The 22,646-nt window shown below is 34.4% G+C and overlaps 1 protein-coding gene across 1 annotated transcript in view; it reads left to right on the forward strand.

Annotated features, from left to right (window-relative positions):
* Nucleotides 1-15,602, forward strand: part of scro (scarecrow) — a 32,860-nt gene extending 17,258 nt beyond the window's left edge. Inside the window, exon 3 of the mRNA XM_090399597.1 lies at nucleotides 14,809-15,602. Within this exon, the coding sequence (XP_090255723.1) occupies nucleotides 14,809-15,602 (794 nt within the window). The remainder of the gene's footprint in view (nucleotides 1-14,808) is intronic.
* The last annotated feature ends 7,044 nt before the right edge of the window (nucleotides 15,603-22,646 follow it).

Below are 22,646 nucleotides of genomic sequence, written 5' to 3' on the forward strand. Positions count from 1 at the left end.
GAAAACGTATCCATCCATCCCTCTCTCGACAAGAAACATTTGGATCATTATGAGAAAAAAACTGCATAATCATAATATTTGAACACAACTTGTAAGAGAAATGTCACCAAAGATGTTCCGAAATAGGCGTAAAAACTAACAGATCAATTTTTCAAAATCTGGAGTTGTTGTAGATGCATATAAAAACGAACTCTCAAAAAAAAAAAAAAAAAAACTCACTGAAGAGAAACACGTGAGGATTAATGTCAGAATTATAAACACCGAGATGAGGTTTGTATGAAATTCTCATCTCAGAGCTCGATCAGCTATTAAGGCATTCCAGTTGAGAAACATAATGAGCGCCAATCAGTGGCGCACCCACAGGGGGGACCAAGGGGCTCTGGCCCCTTCCAAAGAAAAAGGAAAAAACACTAGCAAAATTTCCAAAAAATGTTTTCCTAATTAAAAAATTCATTTTTTTTTATTTATGTTGTGTCGTGTCTTCTATTTCTATACTACCTATGAATTAGCGATCATTGCAGATGCTCATTCATATAGGTGTCGTATGCGATGCGCGTAGTGTGTATTTTCAAATCGCCTACTCAACTCTCCCCCCCCCTCCAAAGTTAAATTCTTTATAAGGACTTTTCGACTGAAAGTGAATTAGCAGTTTTATAAGAAGAGAGAGATTTTTTCTTCCTCAAAACTACCACCCGGTCAGAAGAATGCAAAAAACTTACAAACATACACCCTCTGTCCAAAAAAGAAACCGAACTTTTCGAAAATAAAAGAAACTAGTGGCGCCACCTGCTGTATCTTTTTGTTGTCGAAAGCGGCAACCTTCATTAGTGTTGTGTCAACTGCTATGACATTTGTTTCATTAGAAGCCGAGTTATAGTGTCAAGAGTGACAGTGTGTTTTGACGAACGGTCGGAAATTGAGTTTCAAATAGAGAGCTGCGATTGAGTTTTGTACTAAACTTGGTAAAAGTTTTACCGAAACGCATCAAATGCTTCAAAAAAGCATATGGTGATGAATGCTTATCCTGTACTCAAGTTTACGAGTGGTTTAAGCGATTTCAAAGTGGTCGTGAGACGCTTGAGGATGGCGAACAGCCGGGCCGTCCTAAAACTGGACTGAGCGTTAACATCCAAAAAGTGTGTGATTTCATCAAAGAAAAACCGAAATCGTCCGTGAGATTGATTGAAGATGAATTGGGGATTCCAAAATCAAATGTGTGCACAACATGTTGACCGAGAGTTTGGGCATTCGTAATTGAATTCGCGATTTGTTCCCCACAAGTTGACCGACGACCAAAAAATGTATCGAATTGAACACTGCAAGAATCTCATTAAAACCGCTCGTAAGGACTCAAATTTCCTTGAAACGATCGTTACTGGTGACGAAACGTGGTGTTTTGAGTATGACCCCGAAACAAATTGCCAGAGAGCTGAGTGGGGACCACCAGAAGAGGGGCATCCGAAAAAAAGTCGCTTGGAGAAGTCAAAAGTAAAGACAATACTGATTTGTTTCTACGATTTCAAGGGTATTATACCCAAAGAATTCGTTCCGTCTGGCCAAACGGTCAATGGTGAGTTTTATCTCGAAGTTTTGAAGCGATTGTTAGTGAGAATTCGTCGCATGCGGCGTGAATATCGTGATGTAGGCAGCTGGTCACTTTTGCACGATAATGCACCATCTCATCGTTCGAACATTGGGAGACAGTTTTTGAGCATAAACAAAGTTTGTGTGTTGGATTACTCGCCGTATTCACCTGATTTAGCACCCTGTGACTTCTTTCTCTTCCCCCAACTTCATTTGCCGATGAAAGGAAAGCGATACGACACCATTGAAAACGTTCAAGCGTCAGTAACCACGACCCTCAACAGTATCCCAAAAACCGATATATAAATAAGTCATTTAACGAAATAATTGACCATACCAAATGCTGTATCGAAGCTGAGGGAGAGTATATTGATTGAAATAAATGATTTAAATAATTATAATTGACCTGTGTTTTATTTTCTATCAAAAGTTCGGTTTCTTTTTGCACAGAGGGTGTAATACAGTGGCATCAAAATCTTTTGCTTTGACCGTCATTTCAACTAAATGCATTAAACGTGTTTTCATATTCGATTTTTTTTTTATTTTCACGTTTTACTAAACTGATAAAAACAAACAATTAGAGGGTAGGATCCAGACCAGATTGTAAGTCAGACATTATTACTGTTTTAAATTACAATAAATATCGTATAAGCAGACACGATTTCATCCTAGTGGATATCGCGAATATCATTAAAAATTAATGATTTCAAATATTTTATTTTAGAAAACTGAGAATAACCAAGAAGAAAGAATGGCTTTATCAACCATAAATTTAAAAAAAAAAAAATCTGCTCTGAGATTATTAATTTATTCGGGATTTGCAAAACTAATGGTGGGTGTCTTAGTTCATAATATAGTTTTATGTTAACTCACAATCAGTAAATCACTCTAAATATTTGAATTAAAATTATTTTTACTATATTGTCATATTTAAATAGTTGAGTCAAAAATTGCAAAAAATAGAGGTGAAAAGTTTGAATCTCAAAGAATCATAATACAATTTCAAAAATCATTGATAAAATATATATAATAACTTGAAATAAAATAAATATTATAGTAAAATATTATATCAGCAATAATGAAAGAGGCAACTTTTTTTTTTTTTTTGCAAAAATTGAAATACACCTTCATTTTTCTTAAATAAATACTGTATTTTATAGATAAACCACAGCGTAGAAAAATAAAATATAAAATAGAAATATAAAAATAAAAGGGCCACGGACTCGTATTAAGCGATTTTTTAAAAAAAATTCTGTCGTTGACAGATTGTAAAATCTATATATATATATATTATAAAATCTATCATATTATATATATTATAAAATTTATCATATTATATTATATATATTATATATTATATTATTATATAATGATGGGCTTAGTAGTTGTATACAATACTAGAAATGAAATGTGCTTTTTTTTCTTCTTAGAGTTAACAGCAGCAGTCTCTGGTATTACCAGAGGCTGCTATATTAAATATCATTGCGTTCATGCCATTTGAGATTAATTATGTTTGATTGATATCATTATAACATGGGAAAATGATAACGTAAGCCGAAGACATAGCCAAGAAAATGATATAAACTGACAAAAAGAAAACGAGACAGTACAGAATAAGGTTTCCACATTAAAACAGAGGAGTTCAGGGAAAATATGCAACTGTAGATGTTTGTATTAGAACAATGCGTACTACCAAAGTCCATAGCCTCGGTTTTCATGGAAAGATGGCTGCATATGAGTCGAACATTAGCGCAATTTATGATCGACTTGTACAGCTTGCCATAGTTAGATTGTGTACCATTGTAAAGCTGCGATATCGAGTGACACATCACAACACACATTCTCTCTCTCTCTCTTCAAATCAGACTGACTTGTTGACGTATGAGCTGTCAGGAGAACGTTCTTGATGGGCTAATCGTCCCATCTTTCATTTGAATACAACATAGTATTCAAACGAAAAGTAATTTCTATATAAAAATCGCAAATGTCGGTCACACTTAATAAATTATTAAGAATACGAAACATCATTCATTCCATCTGATCATTTTCAGAAAAAACTGGGACTTGTACTTCTAGAATTAGCCACTGGACAAATCACATTACTCCAATTCCCAAGATTTTTTTCTGACCGATTTGTCTGTTTTGTGGCATGAAAATCCCGAGTTTTCTGGAGGAAAAGAATCGCTACGAGACCGACTAACTCACCTTCAGTTGAAAAGCCCTGATAAAGAGTCTTCGAAACTCCTAGACGGGTTTCGAACCGAGGTCTGTCCAACCATATGGTATCATCAATACTGACTGACCTACGGAGGCTTTATCGAGAGTGATAATAGCAACTCTGAAGACAAGCATCGCTGACAATCGCTGATTTTTCTTGATAAAAAGTCATTAAAGCGAAAATTCTATTTATTGTAATTCCAGTTCACAAAAGCATATTGTCGATCCTCCACTTTTATTCGAAAGAGAACATGACGCAACTTGACAAATTTAAAGTGTTAAATCCAATAAATAAATAAATAAAAACCGAACTAAAATAATGAAAGCACCATATAGCGTCGTTTTTTTTTTAAAAAAATCATTTTTTGCCTTTATTTCAAACATTCCTACTAGTTTGGTATAAAGTTGATTCTTTCGTTGTTTCCAGTTCCTACCCCATCCCCCAAACAGGCATCTTTTGATCGAGTTGCGGCACAACTCGATCAAAACAGAGAGCGAGTTTTAAAGGAGAATGGAGAAAATAAAATGTCATGGCAACCGCTGCAGATGACATTGCGAACTCTTTTTACAACTTCACCTTAAAAATAATAACAGTAATAATAAATACGATCTTATATTAAAAAAAAAAAAAAAGTGAACCTAATAAGTCTAAGGATGTAGTAGTTTGACTACAATTTAGAAGCAGGGAATATAAATCCTCCCCAAAGTCTGATATTCGAGTCACACAATTAACATAATCCTCCAAATTAGCAATAATAATGCCAGTAAGATAGAATTCGCTTGTAAATTGTGAACCAACTACTTCCTCAGTACTTGTCGAAGTAAGACAAGTACTGAGGAAGTTTTTGCATGCAAAAAAACAAGTCGTTTTGGATGCAAAATATTTTTATTATATTTATTTATTACCCAAGAAAGAGAGAGAGAGAGAGAGAGATTACGGCAGCTAATACCTTCATGGTACTGGGTGCCACGACAGGTTGATCAATCCCAAGTGTTTTAAAATACTATTTTTGAGTTATCAAAATGGAAAAATTCAATTTGATTATCTTAAATATACTAGTTAGACCTCGGTGTTAGCTGGAGAAGTCTCTCTCTCTCTCTCTCTCTCTCAATGTACTTACTCTTTTAAGATACAAGTAGTGTGCCACATATGTTACGATACAAACAACTGACTTAAAAATCACTAAACTGTTTAGGAAACGTATTTTGTCTCATAAATTAAAGATATGTAATTAGACATAGGAAAAATCACGTTGGCCTACATTGAAAAATAGTTGACTCAAAAAAAAAAAAAAAAAAAAAAGTGGCCTTGTTTAAGCAGTTGAGCCGAAGCAAGAATTAATGCAATAAGACCCTGATTCAAACAGCATGAAAAGCACTGCTGACATGTTGAGATCGATACATCTGAATATAGTTAGTCATTTGACTGTGATGTATAGGGTTAGGATCGTAAATAGACTTCTTTTGTAACGGTCATTATTCGCAGGTTTTATTTTTATTTATTTATTTATTACTTGAATCTCACTCACAAAAGTTACAAATGGATCGTAAATTAGGACCATGAGTGACTTAATAAGTTTCACCGATGTCACCCATATAATCTATTGAAAGCATATTTCTCACAAAGAACATAAAACCAAAAGGAATTTTAATTGCGAACACGAAAATGTTTTCTGTTTAATAAAATTCACATTCTAGGGATGTTTGAGGATAAATCTTAGTCTCAAGTAGCTCATTTCGACATTTTAACATTCCTAGCAAATAAAAAAAAAAAAAAATCGAAGATGTAAGCGTTTCAGAAGGAAGTAAAAACAATGAACTTTGAATCCGCATCGCACGAGGAATATCTCTTATAAAAGTCAGCTGCTAAAACAGCCTCGATTTTGGTCAATCATTCTGATCTTTATGTTCAACATTTACGTAGTTAATGCGAGTTTAACAAACCCGTTTAGTGAATACGATGGAACTCATTCAAAATATTTTTTATAATAACGTGTACAAAGAAACCGTTTTTACAGATAAATGAATTTAAATATATACTACTATTTAGAAAATATTAAATACTAAGTAATTTTTATGATTTTAATTCATTTATTTATTATGTTAGAAAACATTTAGAGATTAATAACACATCTTTTATAGAAAATATTGTATAGAATACATAATGCTCTAGCCAGGTAAGTTCTTGGTATGACTTTGGAGTAATTTCATTTGTTGATCTTTGTTCGCTTTCATCAGGTATTATAGTGGAGTAGAGGAATATTTAGTTTCTAGCGAAAACTTTTAGTTGTTTCCCATGACATGGTATCATAAATGATGTATCTTCGGATATATCGTCTTTTTCGTCGCAAATCACAACACAGATTGCTGACTGACAGTTGCGGTTGGCATGGAAAAAGATTGAAACTATCCCTTAAGAACACTACCATAAATAACGTTTAATTAATTACGTATGTTTCATTTTAAATGCTTATTCGGTTTCTACTCTTTGCATTTGTTCATCTTGCATCACCGAATGTTCATTATGCTCCGAAATGGATTCTTTTTTTCATAATGGAGTGTGTTTCGTGAAACAACTTTTACTGCTTATATAAGCTCATAAAATATAATAATAATCGATTGAATGAGAAAACGTCATGTTGTATCAAGTACGTAAGATCTCGACAATATGCAGTCAATCCACAAATAATCATAGTAATAAAAAAAGACATTTATCACAGTTTAATAAATACGGGAATTCCACTTTTGGCACTAACTTTCCAAATGCGAATTCTCGTATATAGAATGAAGTCAGCTACTATATTTGCTGTTTGAGTCTGGAACAAATTTCTATCTTCTAATTATTTGATCGTTATAAAGACATCCTCCCCCCACCGTTTTAAATTCTCGTTTTCATGGAATTCTGTTGAATAGTTGAATAGTTTTGAATTTTTGGATTACCAAACTTCTCACAATGCTGAACACTGTCGGCTGCCTGAATACCAACATGGTAAATACGCTACCAGTTCTTCCTATGCCATTATGGTCTCATGTGTCAAATGGAATAAGCTGACTCAACTCTGTATTTGATAACACTGGATATAGCTTTGTTTCCATATGCTCTATCTATTGCAGATATAGCATTATTTACTGTGTTACATATTTAGCTATACGAGTGTAAGTATCCTTGACTTTTGTAGCTCCCTACAGAACTTGAGCATCCAATCCACTATTTATAGCTTACAAACAGACAGACAAACAATTCATTGTTTGAATTCAAAGATCATTCCTTACCTTTTTAAAGGATGATCTTAAAAATATTTAATTCATTACTCGAAAACCAGTAAAGTAAAGGTAAAACCCTATCAAGAATAAAGTGAAGATCATTTATTCACGTAGTAACAAATTTCAGCTCTTAAGATATTTTCCGAAGACCAAATAAACCTAACTATACTTCTGTGTAACCGAAGATGACGCGAGAGTAGATTCATTCTCGTTATCCTCGACTGAATGAGCCGTCGCCCTTGAGAGGACCCAAGAAGTGTAACCAGGCCTCAAAAAATGACGAAAGTATACAGTTTTGTTTATAAATTTCGTACTATCGAACACACGAAGTGTGTATATGTGTGTGTGTGGAGGGGCTACTCTTTATTGTTAGTTTTCATATGTCATCACTGACGTCAGTTGGAATTGTAGATGTCGTAACAGCCCACAGAGACAAACGCTTGGAAAGGACTGACAGATTACACCTACATTGTACACAAATGTTAGAAATTATTGTTGTTTTTTCTTTTCCATTTGTGTCTCAAGCGAGTTGTGCGTATTTCAGATTAAAAAAAAAAAAAGGGAAAAAAAAACAGAAAGATAGTTTTATCCCCATTGAGGTCGGTGATAGAATCTCCGAACCAGTCGGCCTCTCTTCCATCGGGTACAGGCGCGGACGAACAAATATTGACCGACGAGCGGGCTTCATGCCCGTTTCCGTGGTGTAGTAGTCATAGTAGGCAGGTTTTCTAAGAACGCCACCGCTCAGTGACAACTCCCAGGTTCGCCGCTGTAGAGGCCAGTCAAACATCCGCAACTGGTCTCGGATAGGAAAACCGGCCCGATGCACACACACACACACACACACACACACACACGCACTCACACACACACACAGAATCCCGTCCCTGCGAAAAAACAAACATGACCGCAAAATGTACAGATTTCTTAGCTTACCATCTGAACATTTCATTTCACTTAGTCGCGAGGCGACCCCACAAACAAATACGTTGATTGAATACTTGCGACATTCCAGATGAGGACATCTTTCCTTCTTGGTGAGTCAATATTAGCAAGAACTACATGTTAAGTAATTTTTTTTTTCCATTTTATTAAATGAGGTAATCTATTTATATTCTAAAACCCCTACACTATTAGTATTTTTCACACCCTCGCGCGATTTTAAACCTGGAAGATTCTTACCGATTTTCCATTTATTAAGGGAAAGAAAAATACTTCAAGATTTATCAGCTAACATCGTTGGTTTACATACGACATTGAAATAGTTATAATGGATGCTAATGATTTTTAGATTTCGGCTAAAGTATATTACATATAGCGAAAATATATTAAAAGAATAGTTATTTAGATAACCAATTCTTTATTATAACTATAATATTTTATATTTTTGGAAGATTTTTAGGTTAATTTTCAATTGTTTAATGACGATTTGTATTTCGAATGTTAGACACCATTTTATTTTTTTAATAAGGTTTTTTAATTTTAAATGGGACTTTGAATGCAAGTGTTTGTTTTCAGCTCTTGATTCTGTTAACATACTTTTTGTCTTTAGCTGTTGATTCTTTAGCTGTTAACATATCTCGTTCTTTTTCGTGCTTATGATTACTATTTGCTTTCGCTTTATAACACTGAAACTTCAGTGGTATAACTTTTAAACTAGATTTTAAACTTTTCGAAAAGCAATCATATTTAAGCTTATTTATTTATTTCAAAAAATGTTTTCGGCTGTTTCGCTATTACCCTTTCTGAATATTTTTTTAAATTTAGCTAACGAAATGTGTTATTTTAAATTTACTTTCTCGAACTATACAAAAAAATTCAACTCCCTCGTTGTAATATCCGTACTTATATGAAATTAAAAGTCTAGTTCTGTTTGAATACGTCCTTTTAAAGAATATGAATAAATCCATCACAAAATTTCTCAAAAGTGGCGAATATGTTGAATAATAATCAAGTGGTTATCTAATAGCTATTACCCTCAAGATAGAGATTATCTGATCTTGCATCATTTCAAAAAGTATCTCAAGAGTCACTTATTTATTCCATTTTCTTGAAATAAAAGCGCTCTTCTCCTTGCAAAACAGTGAAGTTCGTGCAAGTTTTATGATGTTTATGCATGATACTTAAGCCTTAGTTGACCTTTCGTATTTCACAGTTGTTCGATCGGATCTTAGGGGGGTTACATCGGCAGTTAGGATGACACTGTTAGCAAACACACAGCATTGTAATACAAGTAACGCTCCGATCTCCCTTTCCGACAGAAATTCATAAAAACTTAGATAATCGAATTTTAAGTTAGAGCTGTCGATTCAAATAAGATGATCTAAGGGCTAACGCACTGTTTTTATTTTATGTTATGATTATTTTTCGATAATAATTTAAAGAAGTTAAACACCACGCAATACTACTACTACTAATAATAACACACACACACACACACACACACACACACACACACACACACACACACACACACACACACACACACACACACACACACACACACACACACAAAGTTCCTTCTTAATGAAAATAACTTTATTCCTAATTAATTTGCTATTGCGTACTCAAAACCACATAAGCCTTAGGAAATAGTTGATCTACTCGAACTATATTTAGCGATGTTCATAATAAATTCCAATTACATTTTTTTGTTCTCTTTTAAAAGAAGAGCTACAAAAGTACGTCACTAAGAACTAATTTCTCTTGGTTAGTACATCAACGTAATTCATTTTTCTTTCTTTGCCTGTGGATATTGGAAGGCTGCCGATTTACTGGTTACTACGAGAGAGCTCAATTTAAATGAAGGCCGCTTTGTAAAACGGAAGTAATGTAATATGCACTTCCTCTATCTTGTATGAAGATATCAGAGTTTTTATCCTTGACATGATTTGGAGAAATATGCCGCTATGATGGTATATTCTGATTTAAAACTGTAAGTCGTGAACAATATGTAAATATTGTGCGATATGGAATTTGCCTAAATCAACAAAAAATGTAAGGAAGCATCTGCAAAGAACAGTAATTTCATCACAGGCTTAAAACTGTTTACTTAAATATACATAATGGAAGAAAACGAATTGAAATTAAATTTCTTTCTTTTATCGTTTCATTTCAAATTATCGAAAAATACTTAAATGTTATGCACATTCAGCGAATAGATTTCTAACAAATTTTATAAAAAATTATGTATTCTAAAAAGAGGTATATAACTATATATCAATATTTAAAATAAATTTTAGGAAATTCTTTAATTTTTTAAATTATCTATATGTAAATAAATCTTACAATAACTTTATATAGAAATACTTTTATAAAGGAATTAAACCTACTTCAGATTCATTAAATATTTTATGAAAGCAGAACGAGGTCACTGTTAAAGCATATTTTCAATTAAAAGAACATTTAGATGTAAAACTTGGAGTGTAGATAATGTTCATTTTTCATTAGTTTGGTCGGTCCAAAATAAAGTTCAAATACGCACGATATAAAATCTCTCGCCAACTTGCTGACGTGTGTTACTGAGTGACGCAAGCAAACGTAATCCACGCGCAAACAAAAGTAAAAGAACTGCAGATAGCTGTAAAGCTGTATGATTCAAGAGACCGATTTTATCTCTTTATTAAGTCAATAAAAATGGAGCAAAAAAAAATCAATTTTGGGGTCCTTTGAAGGAGGAGCCAAGCGACATGAAATGTAACTGTATAAATGGAGAGAGTGGATTAGCGATAAGTTGTAATATTCTTTTATTTTGGACCAGTGTTGTCTCAAAGGATTAGCTGTACATCAAAATAGTCTAGTCACAATTTATATTTGTTCTTTTGTGGGAGACAAAATTTCAGCTAAGAAATTCTAGGAACAGCTGGAAAAAAATTGCTAGCAGAGATCCAAATCTCTGAGAAGAATGCTACACCATTTAGCTATTTCTTTCAGTAATGGCCAAATAAAACTGTAGCCTTTCCTGTAACGGCATTAGTAATCGCGAGTCCTTAATTTAAATATTTTTTTGCGTTTTAGCTGTGGTCTTTTATTTAAATTTATATATAAATTATACAAATAGCTGTGGTCTTTTATTTAAATGTATATATATATATATATATATATATATATATATATATATATATCGCAAGAAAAATATAATAATTTTAGCTTGAAAAAAAAAAAAAAAAGAAATCTTCTTGGACTGTTTACAAGAAGCCAGTCCTGTGCAATCAGCTTTGTGTCAATTCTATTATGCATTCGATTCCAGAAAAGATAATTCTACAATGCGCCTTTCTAATGCTGAACAAGTTCCTAGAATACTTGCACAACACGTTTAGGTATAAGAGTATTATCTGCTGAGATAAACGCTTTATCTTCCACAAATCAGTTTATTTGGCAGCGTGTCGTGGTTGCGAGAAAGTTGGTGTCAATAAACTACATCTCTGCTGGATCTGAGAATATCGTTCTATCCGAACTGGCTCCAGTCAACACGTTAAACGAATAGGAATTCTAGGAAAAATAAATAAAACAATTATATAAAATGAAAATATCGTAATAATGTATGTAATTATTCGATTAAATAATTGCATTTTTTCGCAAAATTATGCAAAATGAAAAAAAGTTAAAGACACCTTTATATATATAATATATGAGTTAGTAATAATTTTATCTTTAAACTTTAACTTTCGAAAGAAGCCAATACCCTTGGAGAGTAATGGCAATGCTGTAGCCAATGAAGTTCTAACTGAGGCCAGGCTATTACTGTTATCCTCCTGCCATGATCAGAGCTTTAATAGCTCAATACCACCTTATCCCTACACTGTCCTCTACAGATAACGGGGAATATGAAAAGCATTCTTGCTTCGCCCCTTTAAGTCAGTCCTTATAAGGATAAGGACTAACTTCGAAATTGTGTAATAGGTATTTGTCAAAAAACAAACCATTTTCTCAGAAAATTAAAGTAGAATTATGGAAAGCAATAAATTGTTTTCCATGTTCTGTTATTTTGTAGGGAGTATTAAGGGACAAATATAAGGTCCGCGCGGTTAGTCTAGTGACTTTGCGCTTCGCAACCATATGAATGGGGAAGGAGTGTCCCAGGTTCGATTCCCGTCGAAGACGTGAGGAACTTTGAGGATCTTCCTCAGCCATAGCCAAGTTCGCCGGTCTTGGGCGCGAGCAGTAGGGTTTTTTCCGCCAGTTTATCTGGCGTTTTTCATCCAGCAAACTGGCCCCCTGAACATACGCCTCTACAGTCAAGAATACATCCCCAGACTAGGCGACAGGTCGGTTGGGAATGGTACTAACAAATAGTCGCATCTAAGTAACACGAGGACCCTGCATAGGAAGTGGGAATAACGTGTAGTGAAAGAAGATAAGGAACAAATATAAAATAAAGAAATAAACTTTCGAGTATCCGAACGTTTAAATATTCGAAAATAAAATTCTCATATCGATGAAATCAAAGCTTATACACTGAGATGACTTGAACACGTGGAAAGAAATGTTTAAACATGCATTTAAAATGAGACATGAGAGATCATTGCGATCCTGGGAGGATAACATGAAAAAACTTGACTGAGATAGGAATCGTGTATTGGAATCTTGACCTTAGAGGCACAATATGTCAGGAGGAGGAAGTTATTCACTTGAATAACTTGAAGTCGTTAAATATTGTTGGATAACATATAAAAAAATAAATAATTATAGTCTAAGATTCAAACCTAATTTTCCGTTTACAATTAAGCATACGAATTTGTAATTGTTATTAATAGGTTGGTTGGAGAGAGAGAGAGAGAGAGAGAGAGAGAGAGAATGGAAAAATGTGAAAAAGAACCCACCGCCATCAGATAATATTCACTGATCAGCACACACGTGTGTGTGTACAGAGCTGCCTATATAACATTGTTACTTCTGCTAATCACTAGGATTCAGTATAACCGCCTTTGAAGCAAAAGCAAGCTGAACTAATGAATGTCCAAACACGTATATCTTCCTGGAACTAATGATAAGTTAGAAATGAATAGTCGTTTGATCAGGCGGATGTATGCAAGGGTACAGTTTTTTCAGCTTTTCCAAAGCATTTCTGAATTAAACTTTCACAGTACATACTCGCACATTTAGCAAAATAAATCTTCGAGTTAAAAAGTAAAATTCATTATCTAGTAAGATTCAGATGTTTAAATTCTCTGTAATACTCATCAGTTACGTTAAAATACATTCGTATCTAACTTCACCCTCATCAGTTTTGAGATTTTATTAATTTATTTGTACTTTATTTACGTCTGCTAGGCCTCTACAAGTCCAAGCGTTTCATTTTTATTGAAACTTTTCAAAAAACAAACTTTTATTTAAATATTTTATGTATATTTAAAAAAAATATACGATACATTTATTTTATTTATATATGATTATAAAATAAATAAGAAAAGTAAAACAAATGAAACGTATGTTCTATACACCCAACTGTTTCTTTAATAATAATATTACATATTATCCGCTAAATAAACAGTCTGAATTAAATTAAACAAAAAAATAAATAAATAAACCGTTCAACAGAATAGTGCAAGGAAGTGGAAGAATGAGAATATTATTTCAGCAGCCGACATGTCCACATTTCACAAATGGTATATCACGCGAACGATGTGAGCACAGAATGGACTTAGCAGCTGTATATGCAGTAAGACCTACGCCATTTAGACTGAGCAAAAGGAACAAAAGCATAAGCAAATTACCTAGAAATGCGTTTTCTATAGATCTACAGACAGCAATGTGAAATTTAAAAGCTGTCATTACAGATAGCAGTTTTAACGTGTGCAGTCGAAAGATGTTTTGACGTCTGTAAACGTTTGCTTATAAGTATGAATTTATCGGATAAAAATTCCCTAAAATAAACAAATTTCATTGACTTTTCTGTTAGTTTCTTATTTTATTTTATTTCTTTTTTAAGAAACTGACATATACCAAAATATATTGGAGAGATTAAACATCAGCGCAAAGTACATAACAATAGATGTTAAAAAAAAAAAAAAAAGATTGTAGCATTTTCTTTAGATCTATTTGACTTAGAAGTCTGCCTCTAGGAATTTTTTGGTTTTCATCCGTATTGATCGGTTGGAAGTTTTTGTCAGAAATACAGTTCTCATAATTCTTGTGGAATGACAAGTTTAATAATAATATTATTATTATTAAATATTAAATAGTTGGAGCAGTGTAACTACGAACTTTCTTTGTAGAAGTAGCAATATTTGATAAATGATTTTAAAAAATATTTCAAACTGAGGTGCAACTTAGGCCAAAATGAACTGAACAGATAAATACAACTCAAGAAGATCTGGTTCGAATCCTGTATAAGACATTCAAAGGACTTTTTGACTGAAGGCAAGTCATAGGAAAGGTTTTTCTTCTGGGAAACATTGCACATGCCACAAAACAGATAAATTGATTAGACCTCATATGAGCTTAATTGTTTCGGATACAACCCCAAATAGTACACATTAAAAATTTCATTTCATTTTTATATATTTATTTTTTAAGCTTCTTAAACCGTCTGACACTTTAGATTTTAATCAATACACGGATCATGCGCTAAACCATTTTAATTGTATGTTGTCATTAAGGCTGAAGTTTGATCCTATCAATTCATGAACGGTTGGGTAAACAATAATGAAAATGCATTTATAAAGATTGAGACTAAGGCTAATTATTTTAAAATAGATACCCAGTTCTGTTGCTTAATCTATTATTATTTCTTTTCTCTAGTTTCCCGACTGATGGGATCATCGACAGGGATGACCATGTCCAACATGAACATGTCCACATTAAGTGCATGCAGTGTGGCTGCTGCAGCCGACCAAAAAGTCGCCAGTGCTGGTGTCCAGTTTCCTCTGACCCAGAGACGAAAACGGCGAGTTCTGTTCACCCAGGCTCAAGTCTACGAATTGGAACGTCGCTTCAAGCAACAGAAGTACCTGTCGGCTCCTGAACGAGAGCACCTGGCGAGTCTGATCCATCTGACCCCTACCCAGGTGAAGATTTGGTTCCAAAACCACAGGTACAAATGCAAACGACAAGCGAAAGAAAAGGCCATGGCAGAACAACAACAACAGCAACAATCGCCTCGCAAAGTAGCGGTTCCCGTGCTTGTTAAAGACGGCAAGCCTTGTTCTGCAGGGTCAGGTGACGACGATGGCACCTCTGGAGGAAGCGGCAGCAGCGCCGATCTCCTGCAAACAGCGCAACTTCAGCAGGCCCATCACCAACAGCAGAGCGCGGTGCAGGCCCGCGGCACCCTGTCCACCACGTCAAGCTGTCTCGCCGATGTGTGCGGCCAGAGCTCAAGCCGAACTCACGCCCTCTCACAGCAGTCCCCCTGCTCCGTATCGGCAGGTGGCGGTAGCAGCCCAGGCAGTTCCGCCGTTGCAACGGCCGCTCTGGGATCGCTGAACGGTATGAGCGGCTACACCCAAGCCGTGACGGGCAATTTGGACTTAAGTGCTGTCTCCAACGCGACTATGTGTTCTTCGTATCTTCACTTGCAAGGAAGGGCGTGGTGAACTCGTGGTTCCGACGCATTTTTAAGACGTCCCTCAGTGACATTTGACCGCAGGAAAATATACTTCCCCCGATGGTGTCACCGATAAACCGCACAAAGTTTGACAAAAGTGACTCCTATGAAGATATCAACGAACTGACTGAATGGTCAACTTAAAAAAATAATAATAATTAGAGCAAACCAAACTATCATCACAATACCCGACCTAATGACGTACCTGCGTTGCCATGGTTTTGCACGAGGTCAAGGCAGAAATGTACAGAAAATGGAGAAATCCCAGATTTTCAATTTTGGGACTATACATTAGAACTCCTCCCAAAGTCTCTACCTCTATATAAATCCCAGATATAACGTTCCCGTATCGAACAAAGGATTTTTTTTTTTTAATGTTATGTGATGACTGCTTTTTTTTCTCAAGAAATTAAAGTAAACAATGTCAAACAATGATTGTGTGAAAATCTCCCAGGCTTTTAAAAAAAGTGAATGAAGCGCGCTAACTTTGATAAAAACTCTACCAGAGTCGTGATGTGAATTTTAAACTGTTAGCAATTTTAGTAGATTTGGTAGGACTGTTGTTAAACAAACTCTGTCATCCTCTTGGCTACAGAATAGAATATACCGCGATACTATGATTCTTTCTCTTACTATCTTCCTCTCCTTCATGCTCTCTTTCCACTTCTTCCTTCTCATCTGTAGGTGTCTATGTGAAGCTCTGTAGTTTATTTAGAATGCAAATGGTAAGAATAAATTTTACTTTCGTGCCTAATTGTTTTAGTATTTCGTTTATCACTTCAATGATGTTATTATGCTTTGTCACATACGTTTTCAAAACCAAATAATCACGCAAGCTTTACCTTCAGTTCTTGAAAATTCTATTCTTGGAAAGAGTTCGTTGAAGTTGAATTCTTGATATTGAACAATATAATACAACCTTTTTTTTTTGTTATTGTTGTTAAAAACTCTTTCTCAGTATGATTGCGCGCGTTTGCTTTCGAAGAAACCGAATGCATACCTTATAAGGACTGGCTTTATGGGGTGAAGCAAGAATGTTTTTCATATTCCCCGTTGTCTGTAGAGGACAGTGTAAGGATAAGGTGTTATTGGGATATTAAAGCTCTGATCATGGCAAGAGGGTAACAGCAATAGCTGAGCCTCAGTTGAAACTTCATTGGCTACAGCACACTGCTATCCATTACCCTCCAAGGGTATTAATCACCGCATCTCACGGTCGATTCCACCCATCGGGATACATACCTTAGTTCTTAAAAGAACTGGGCGACGGACTCCGTGACACTCTTTATCCCGTCATCTGAATGAAGAAAATCTGTGTCGATTGGGTGTTATTGAGCTAAAAGCTCGAGTCATGGCTGGGTAACGGCGATAACCGAACCTCAGTTAGAACTTTATTGGCAACAGCATTGCCATCCATTACCCTCCAAGGGTATCAATCACCGCATCTCACGGTCGATTCTCCTCCGGGATGCATACCTTATCCTTACAGTCCTTATAAGGACTGGCTTAAAGGGGCGAAGCAAGAATGCTTTTCATATTCCCCGTTATCTGTAGAGGACAGTGTAGGGATAAGGTGTTATTGAGCTATTAAAGCTCTGATCATGGCAGGAGGGTAACAGCAATAGCCGAGCCTCAGTTAGAACTTCATTGGCTACAGCATTGCCATCCATTACCCTTCAAGGGTATTGGATTGAATGAATCACCCACCCGGATGCATACCATTCTCACAAATTTCATTAAATATTTTAAAGATCTAAACTATTAGCTAATGTTGAAAGATTAATTTTTTATTTCCAAGAAAAAAATAAAATAAACAAAATTAAAGCAATATTTTAGAGAATATTATAGATACATCTATATTTTATAACCAACTAGAAAATTTCGAAAATTTATCAGAGCTTATGAAAATATGTACTACTTAGAAGATACAAGCTCTGCCTATAAGCCCGTATGTTTGTCTTTTATTAGATCTTCAATTAGGTTTCACAATAAAATAAAGAACAACTTCTGGGCAGAGTTTGTATCTTTAAGTATTGCAAACCAAGCAATTATGATTCAGAAGATTATATTCTGATAAGCTCTCTGGTAAATTTTCATAACTTTTTCAAGATTTTTTCTGCATTTGGCTATGAATTACTTATATATATTTATATAAGTTACTTACTTACTTATATTACTTACTTATATATATATATATATATATATATATATATATATATATATATATATATGCTTCAACTCGGTTGTTGTGATACATTTTCAAAATTAGATTTAATGACTTAAAAACCGCGATTACTTATAAAGATTTAATAAGATTAATACAACTAGTTTCGGCTTATAACAGCCTTCAGGTATTCTTAAAGGAAGAGAATAGTAATAAACATTGAAGTATCTAAAAACTTGAAAATACAGGTAAAAAATCGCCACACATAATTGATACATAAAAAACGTTGTATTTTTTCAAGTTGTTCTAACAGGCGTGCCATTGTTTATTGCAAGTGTGCGTGCAGACTCACACAGCCAATATTGAATAACTGCAGCATGGCTATCTGGGATGTTATAACTCAAATTGTTATTTAAGTGGACAGGATTCAGAAGGATTTCTCTTGATTCTATAATTTTTCTCTCAAACTCATCATCAGAGCGAAAAATATTTTCTGATGTATCTTAGCAAACGGAGTGGCTTTGTTGATGATCATTAGGATTATTTGAAAAAAGAACATGACTGGATAACGCAGTTGCACGTGATCTTTTGTAAGAGATGTCTCTTTTATGCTCTTCTATACGTTGCTCAACAGATTTGTTAGTTTGTCCAAAATAAGGGATATTGCAATCGCACCATAATTTATATACACCTGGATATTTTATATTGTGATGAGTATGGATGTGACGGCTTTGGATGGCTGATTAGAGAACGGATTTTAGGAAGTGTGGTGAAGAACGTCTTGATGTTATATTTTTAAGGACTTTTGCTAATTTGTTAGAGACTGTGCTAATGTATGGGATGGAGATGCTGCCTTTAAAATTAATAGTTTCTGTGGTGCACTGTCTAGGAGGATCCAGAAGAAATTTCTTAATCGTATAGAAGAGCATAAAAGAGACATCTCTTACAAAAGATCTCATGCAACTGCGTTATCCAGTCATGTTCTTTTTTCATATAATCCTAATGATGATCAACAAAATATTTTCTGATCTATCCCAGCGTTTGCTGGGATAGATCAGAAAATATTTTTCGCTGTGATGATGAGTTTGAGAGAAAAATTATAGAATCAAGGGAAATCCTTCTGAATCCTGTCCACTTAAACAACAATTTGAGTTATAACATCCCAGATAGCCATGCTGCAGTTATTCAATATTGGCGTTCACGTGAGTCTGCACGCACACTTGCAATAAACAATGGCACGCCTGTTAGAACAACTTGAAAAAATGCAACGTTTTTTATGTATCAATTATGTGTGGCGATTTTTTACCTGTATTTTCAAGTTTTTAGATACTTCAATGTTTATTACTATTCTCTTCCTTTAAGAATGCCTGATGAAGGCTATTATAAGCCGAAACTAGTTGTATTATTCTTATTAAATCTTTATAAGTAATCTTTTTTAAGTCATTAAATCTATTTTTGAATATATATATATATATATATATAGGAGCAGTTGACATTTTGTGTTTTAATATACGCACATTAACACATTATTTGAATAAACGTTTATTAATAAATAAAGTAGGTCAATTTTTCTTAAGAATTTCTACTTATTTTTCTTTTCTTTGGCTTAATAATATAGCACTCCTAAGAGAACATGAATATTCGCTCTTAAAGACCGCATATCCGAGTTCTGCTTGGTACGCCTTCAATATTATATTATATTATGCTACGTAACATATGCGGGCACTGAAAGTTTCAAAAATATATCTTTTTTTTTTTTTTTTTCCCCTGAAAGAAAATAAATAATAATAAAAAAAAAATCATCTCCGTCTTTGTGTTGTGACGCAGAAAAAACTCTGTTAAATTAGCAATTAAATAGATCTTTAAAAGTATTTTGTATCGACCATCTGATGTAACATGTGAACATATAAAAAGATATCTCGGTTCTCTTGCTGGAGGCTTTTTAGTTGTGCCAAAAGAATAAATTGAGTTTTTTCTTCTTAATTTTTTTCAATTGTTTTACTATTGTTTCCATCAAGCTGCTAACATCTGTTTTTTTTCCAAACCGGATATGTTTTTCTTTTCGTACTGATTTTCTTTATTTAAATCGGGATCTTCAATAAAGTGATTTTTTAGGTTACGCATTTTTATAAAATCAATCTATCCTTTAGAAATACAAAATAATCCAAGAACATGTCAGTAAATGACTATAAACACATTAGATACATTATGTGCGTATGGACAGTCTATGAATAAATAAATAAATAACATTTAGTCCCTTTATTGAATACAAACGTACAATCAATCCTAAATCTATACATAAATCATACACTGAATACATATGTACTCAATGATTAAGAGTTCCAAAATTCCTATTATTTACTTTACTATTATATATTAAATTTAAATAAAACTATTAAAAAATATAAAATATCCTATTTGATTTTAAAAAATGCTTCTTTTTAGATCGAATTTCGTTTACTTTTTTTATACACCAGTTCATTTTTTGTATATAAAATATATGATAGTTTCCGCATATTATGGTATGGGGAAGGGTGGTCAATCAGCCGTGAGATGCGGTGATTGATTCATTCAATCCAATACCCTTGGAGGGTAATGGATGGCAATGCTGTAACCAATGAAGTTCTAACTGAGGCCCGACTATTGCTGTTACCCTCCTGCCATGATCAGAGCTTTAATAGCTCAATAACACCTTATCCCTACACTGTCCTCTACAGATAACGGGGATATGAAAAGCATTCTTGCTTCGCCCCTTTAAGCCAGTCCTTATAAGGATATAAGGTATGGGGAAACTATCATATATTTTATATACAAAAAATGCTGTAGTCAATGAAGTTCTAACTGAGGCTTGGCTATTGCTGTTACCCTCCTGCCATGATCAGAGCTTTAATAGCTGAATAACACCTTATCCCTACACTGTCCTCTACAGATAACGGGGAAGATGAAAAGCATTCTTGCTTCGCCCCTTTAAGACAGTCCGTATAAGGACTATAAGGACTAAGGGTGGTATATGCCTTCGCCCGTTGAGAGATATATATAGAAAGGAAAAGCCTTTTTTAGGACTTCCAGTCCTAAAAAATAACAATGCTGTAGCCAATGAAGTTTTAACTGAGGCTCGGCCATTGCCGTTACCCAGCCATGACTAGAGCTTCTTAGCGCAATAACACTCCATCCACACAGATTCACTTCATTCAGATGACGGGATAAAGAGTCAAGGACTCAGTCTATCGCCCAGTTCTTATAAAAACTTATAAGGGTGGTATATAGTATATGACAAAAATAAGTCCTTTTTAGGACTTCTAGGGTAACAAATGGCAATGCTGTAGCCATTGAAGTTTTAACTGAGGCTCGGCTCTTGCCATTACCCAGCCATGACTAGAGCTATTTAGCTCCATAACACTCCATCCACACAGATTCTGTTCATTCAGATGACGGGATAAAGAGTCAAGGACTCAGTCCATCGCCCAGTTCTTATAAGAAGGGTGGAATCAATCGACCGTTAGATGCGGTGATTGATTCATTCAATCCAATACCCTGGAGGGTAATGGATGGCAATGCTGTAGCCAATGAAGTTCTAACTGAGGCCCGACTATTGCTGTTACCCTCCTGCCATGATCAGAGCTTTAATAGCTCAATAACACCTTATCCCTACACTGTCCTCTACAGATAACGGGGAAGATGGAAAGCATTCTTGCTTCGTCCCTTTAAGCCAGTCCTTATAATATAAGTTGAACTAGTTATTGCATATAGTAAATGATATCGTTTTTCCATATTCATTGACTGGTAATAAAAATAAATATTTAAGCTGTCATAATGTGCATTTTAAAAAGTGAAATTTGGAGACACCGTGATCTAATACCCACATTGTCTCCAAATAGCAAGATGGCCTAAAACTCATTTGATAATGGTATGTGAGCGGACATAACTACAGAAATTCATTCTTTATCAACTGTTCATTTGAACACGATTCAAAAGAATGATGGATTACCTATTTACTGTTACGTGAAACAGTAAATAGGTAATACATGAAAACTAGTAGAAGTTTCATGTATTACCTATATGACGTGAAAACTAGTAGAAGATTTTATGAACTGAATGTTCGTAAGTGAACGAAAATATATATTTAATAGGAGAAAAATCCACAACACGCGAAGTTTTAATGTATCACTTTATATAACAGTTTAAAGCAAGCCATTCTTAATGTTATGAATCCTTTTACAACTACTGGCCTAATATTTCTAGATTATTATTATTTATTTATTTATTTATTTATTTTTTTTTTGTAAGTTGCAATAAAGCCAAACGTCATGAAGCCAGAAATTACATTCATTAGATGTAATGCGTCCTTCGCAATAGTACATTCATATTAAATCTTTCCCAGACAACTAAAACGATATTTATCTTACAGCATTGATATCTAGGCTATAGGCCGTATCCGACTACGAAGTTCGTCTGCTAACGAATTTAATTCCAATCCTGAAGGGCGACCTATAGCGTAAAAACGGTTTTAAAACAGACATCGTGACATAAACAAAACATATTTTCTTCGACGGAAAAACTGGAAGCACCATAAAATATCCAAAGTGTAGGATAACCACATAGATTTCACAAATCAGTGTTGGATCTAACCATCCCATGTATTAGCCTAAGAGACTGTAGATGTACTTAATGCATGGATGTGCAATTTGTTGTCCCACTGGATCGATTTGAAATTCTTCGCAGTCTTTAGACGACATGTATTTGTCTTTGTTCACAAAGGTTTTTGGGGTGCGTGTTGTTCCGTGAAAATTCATTCCATGCGGCTCTACGTATTGTGGAAGCACTTCTTATGAGATGACACCGCCACGCACAGATTTTCCAGGGTTTGAT

Source organism: Typopeltis vanoorti, chromosome 10 (genome assembly GCF_054136105.1).
Source record: "Typopeltis vanoorti isolate ZY-2024b chromosome 10, IOZ_Tvanoo_1.0, whole genome shotgun sequence".
Classification (NCBI taxonomy): Eukaryota; Metazoa; Arthropoda; class Arachnida; order Uropygi; family Thelyphonidae; genus Typopeltis; species Typopeltis vanoorti.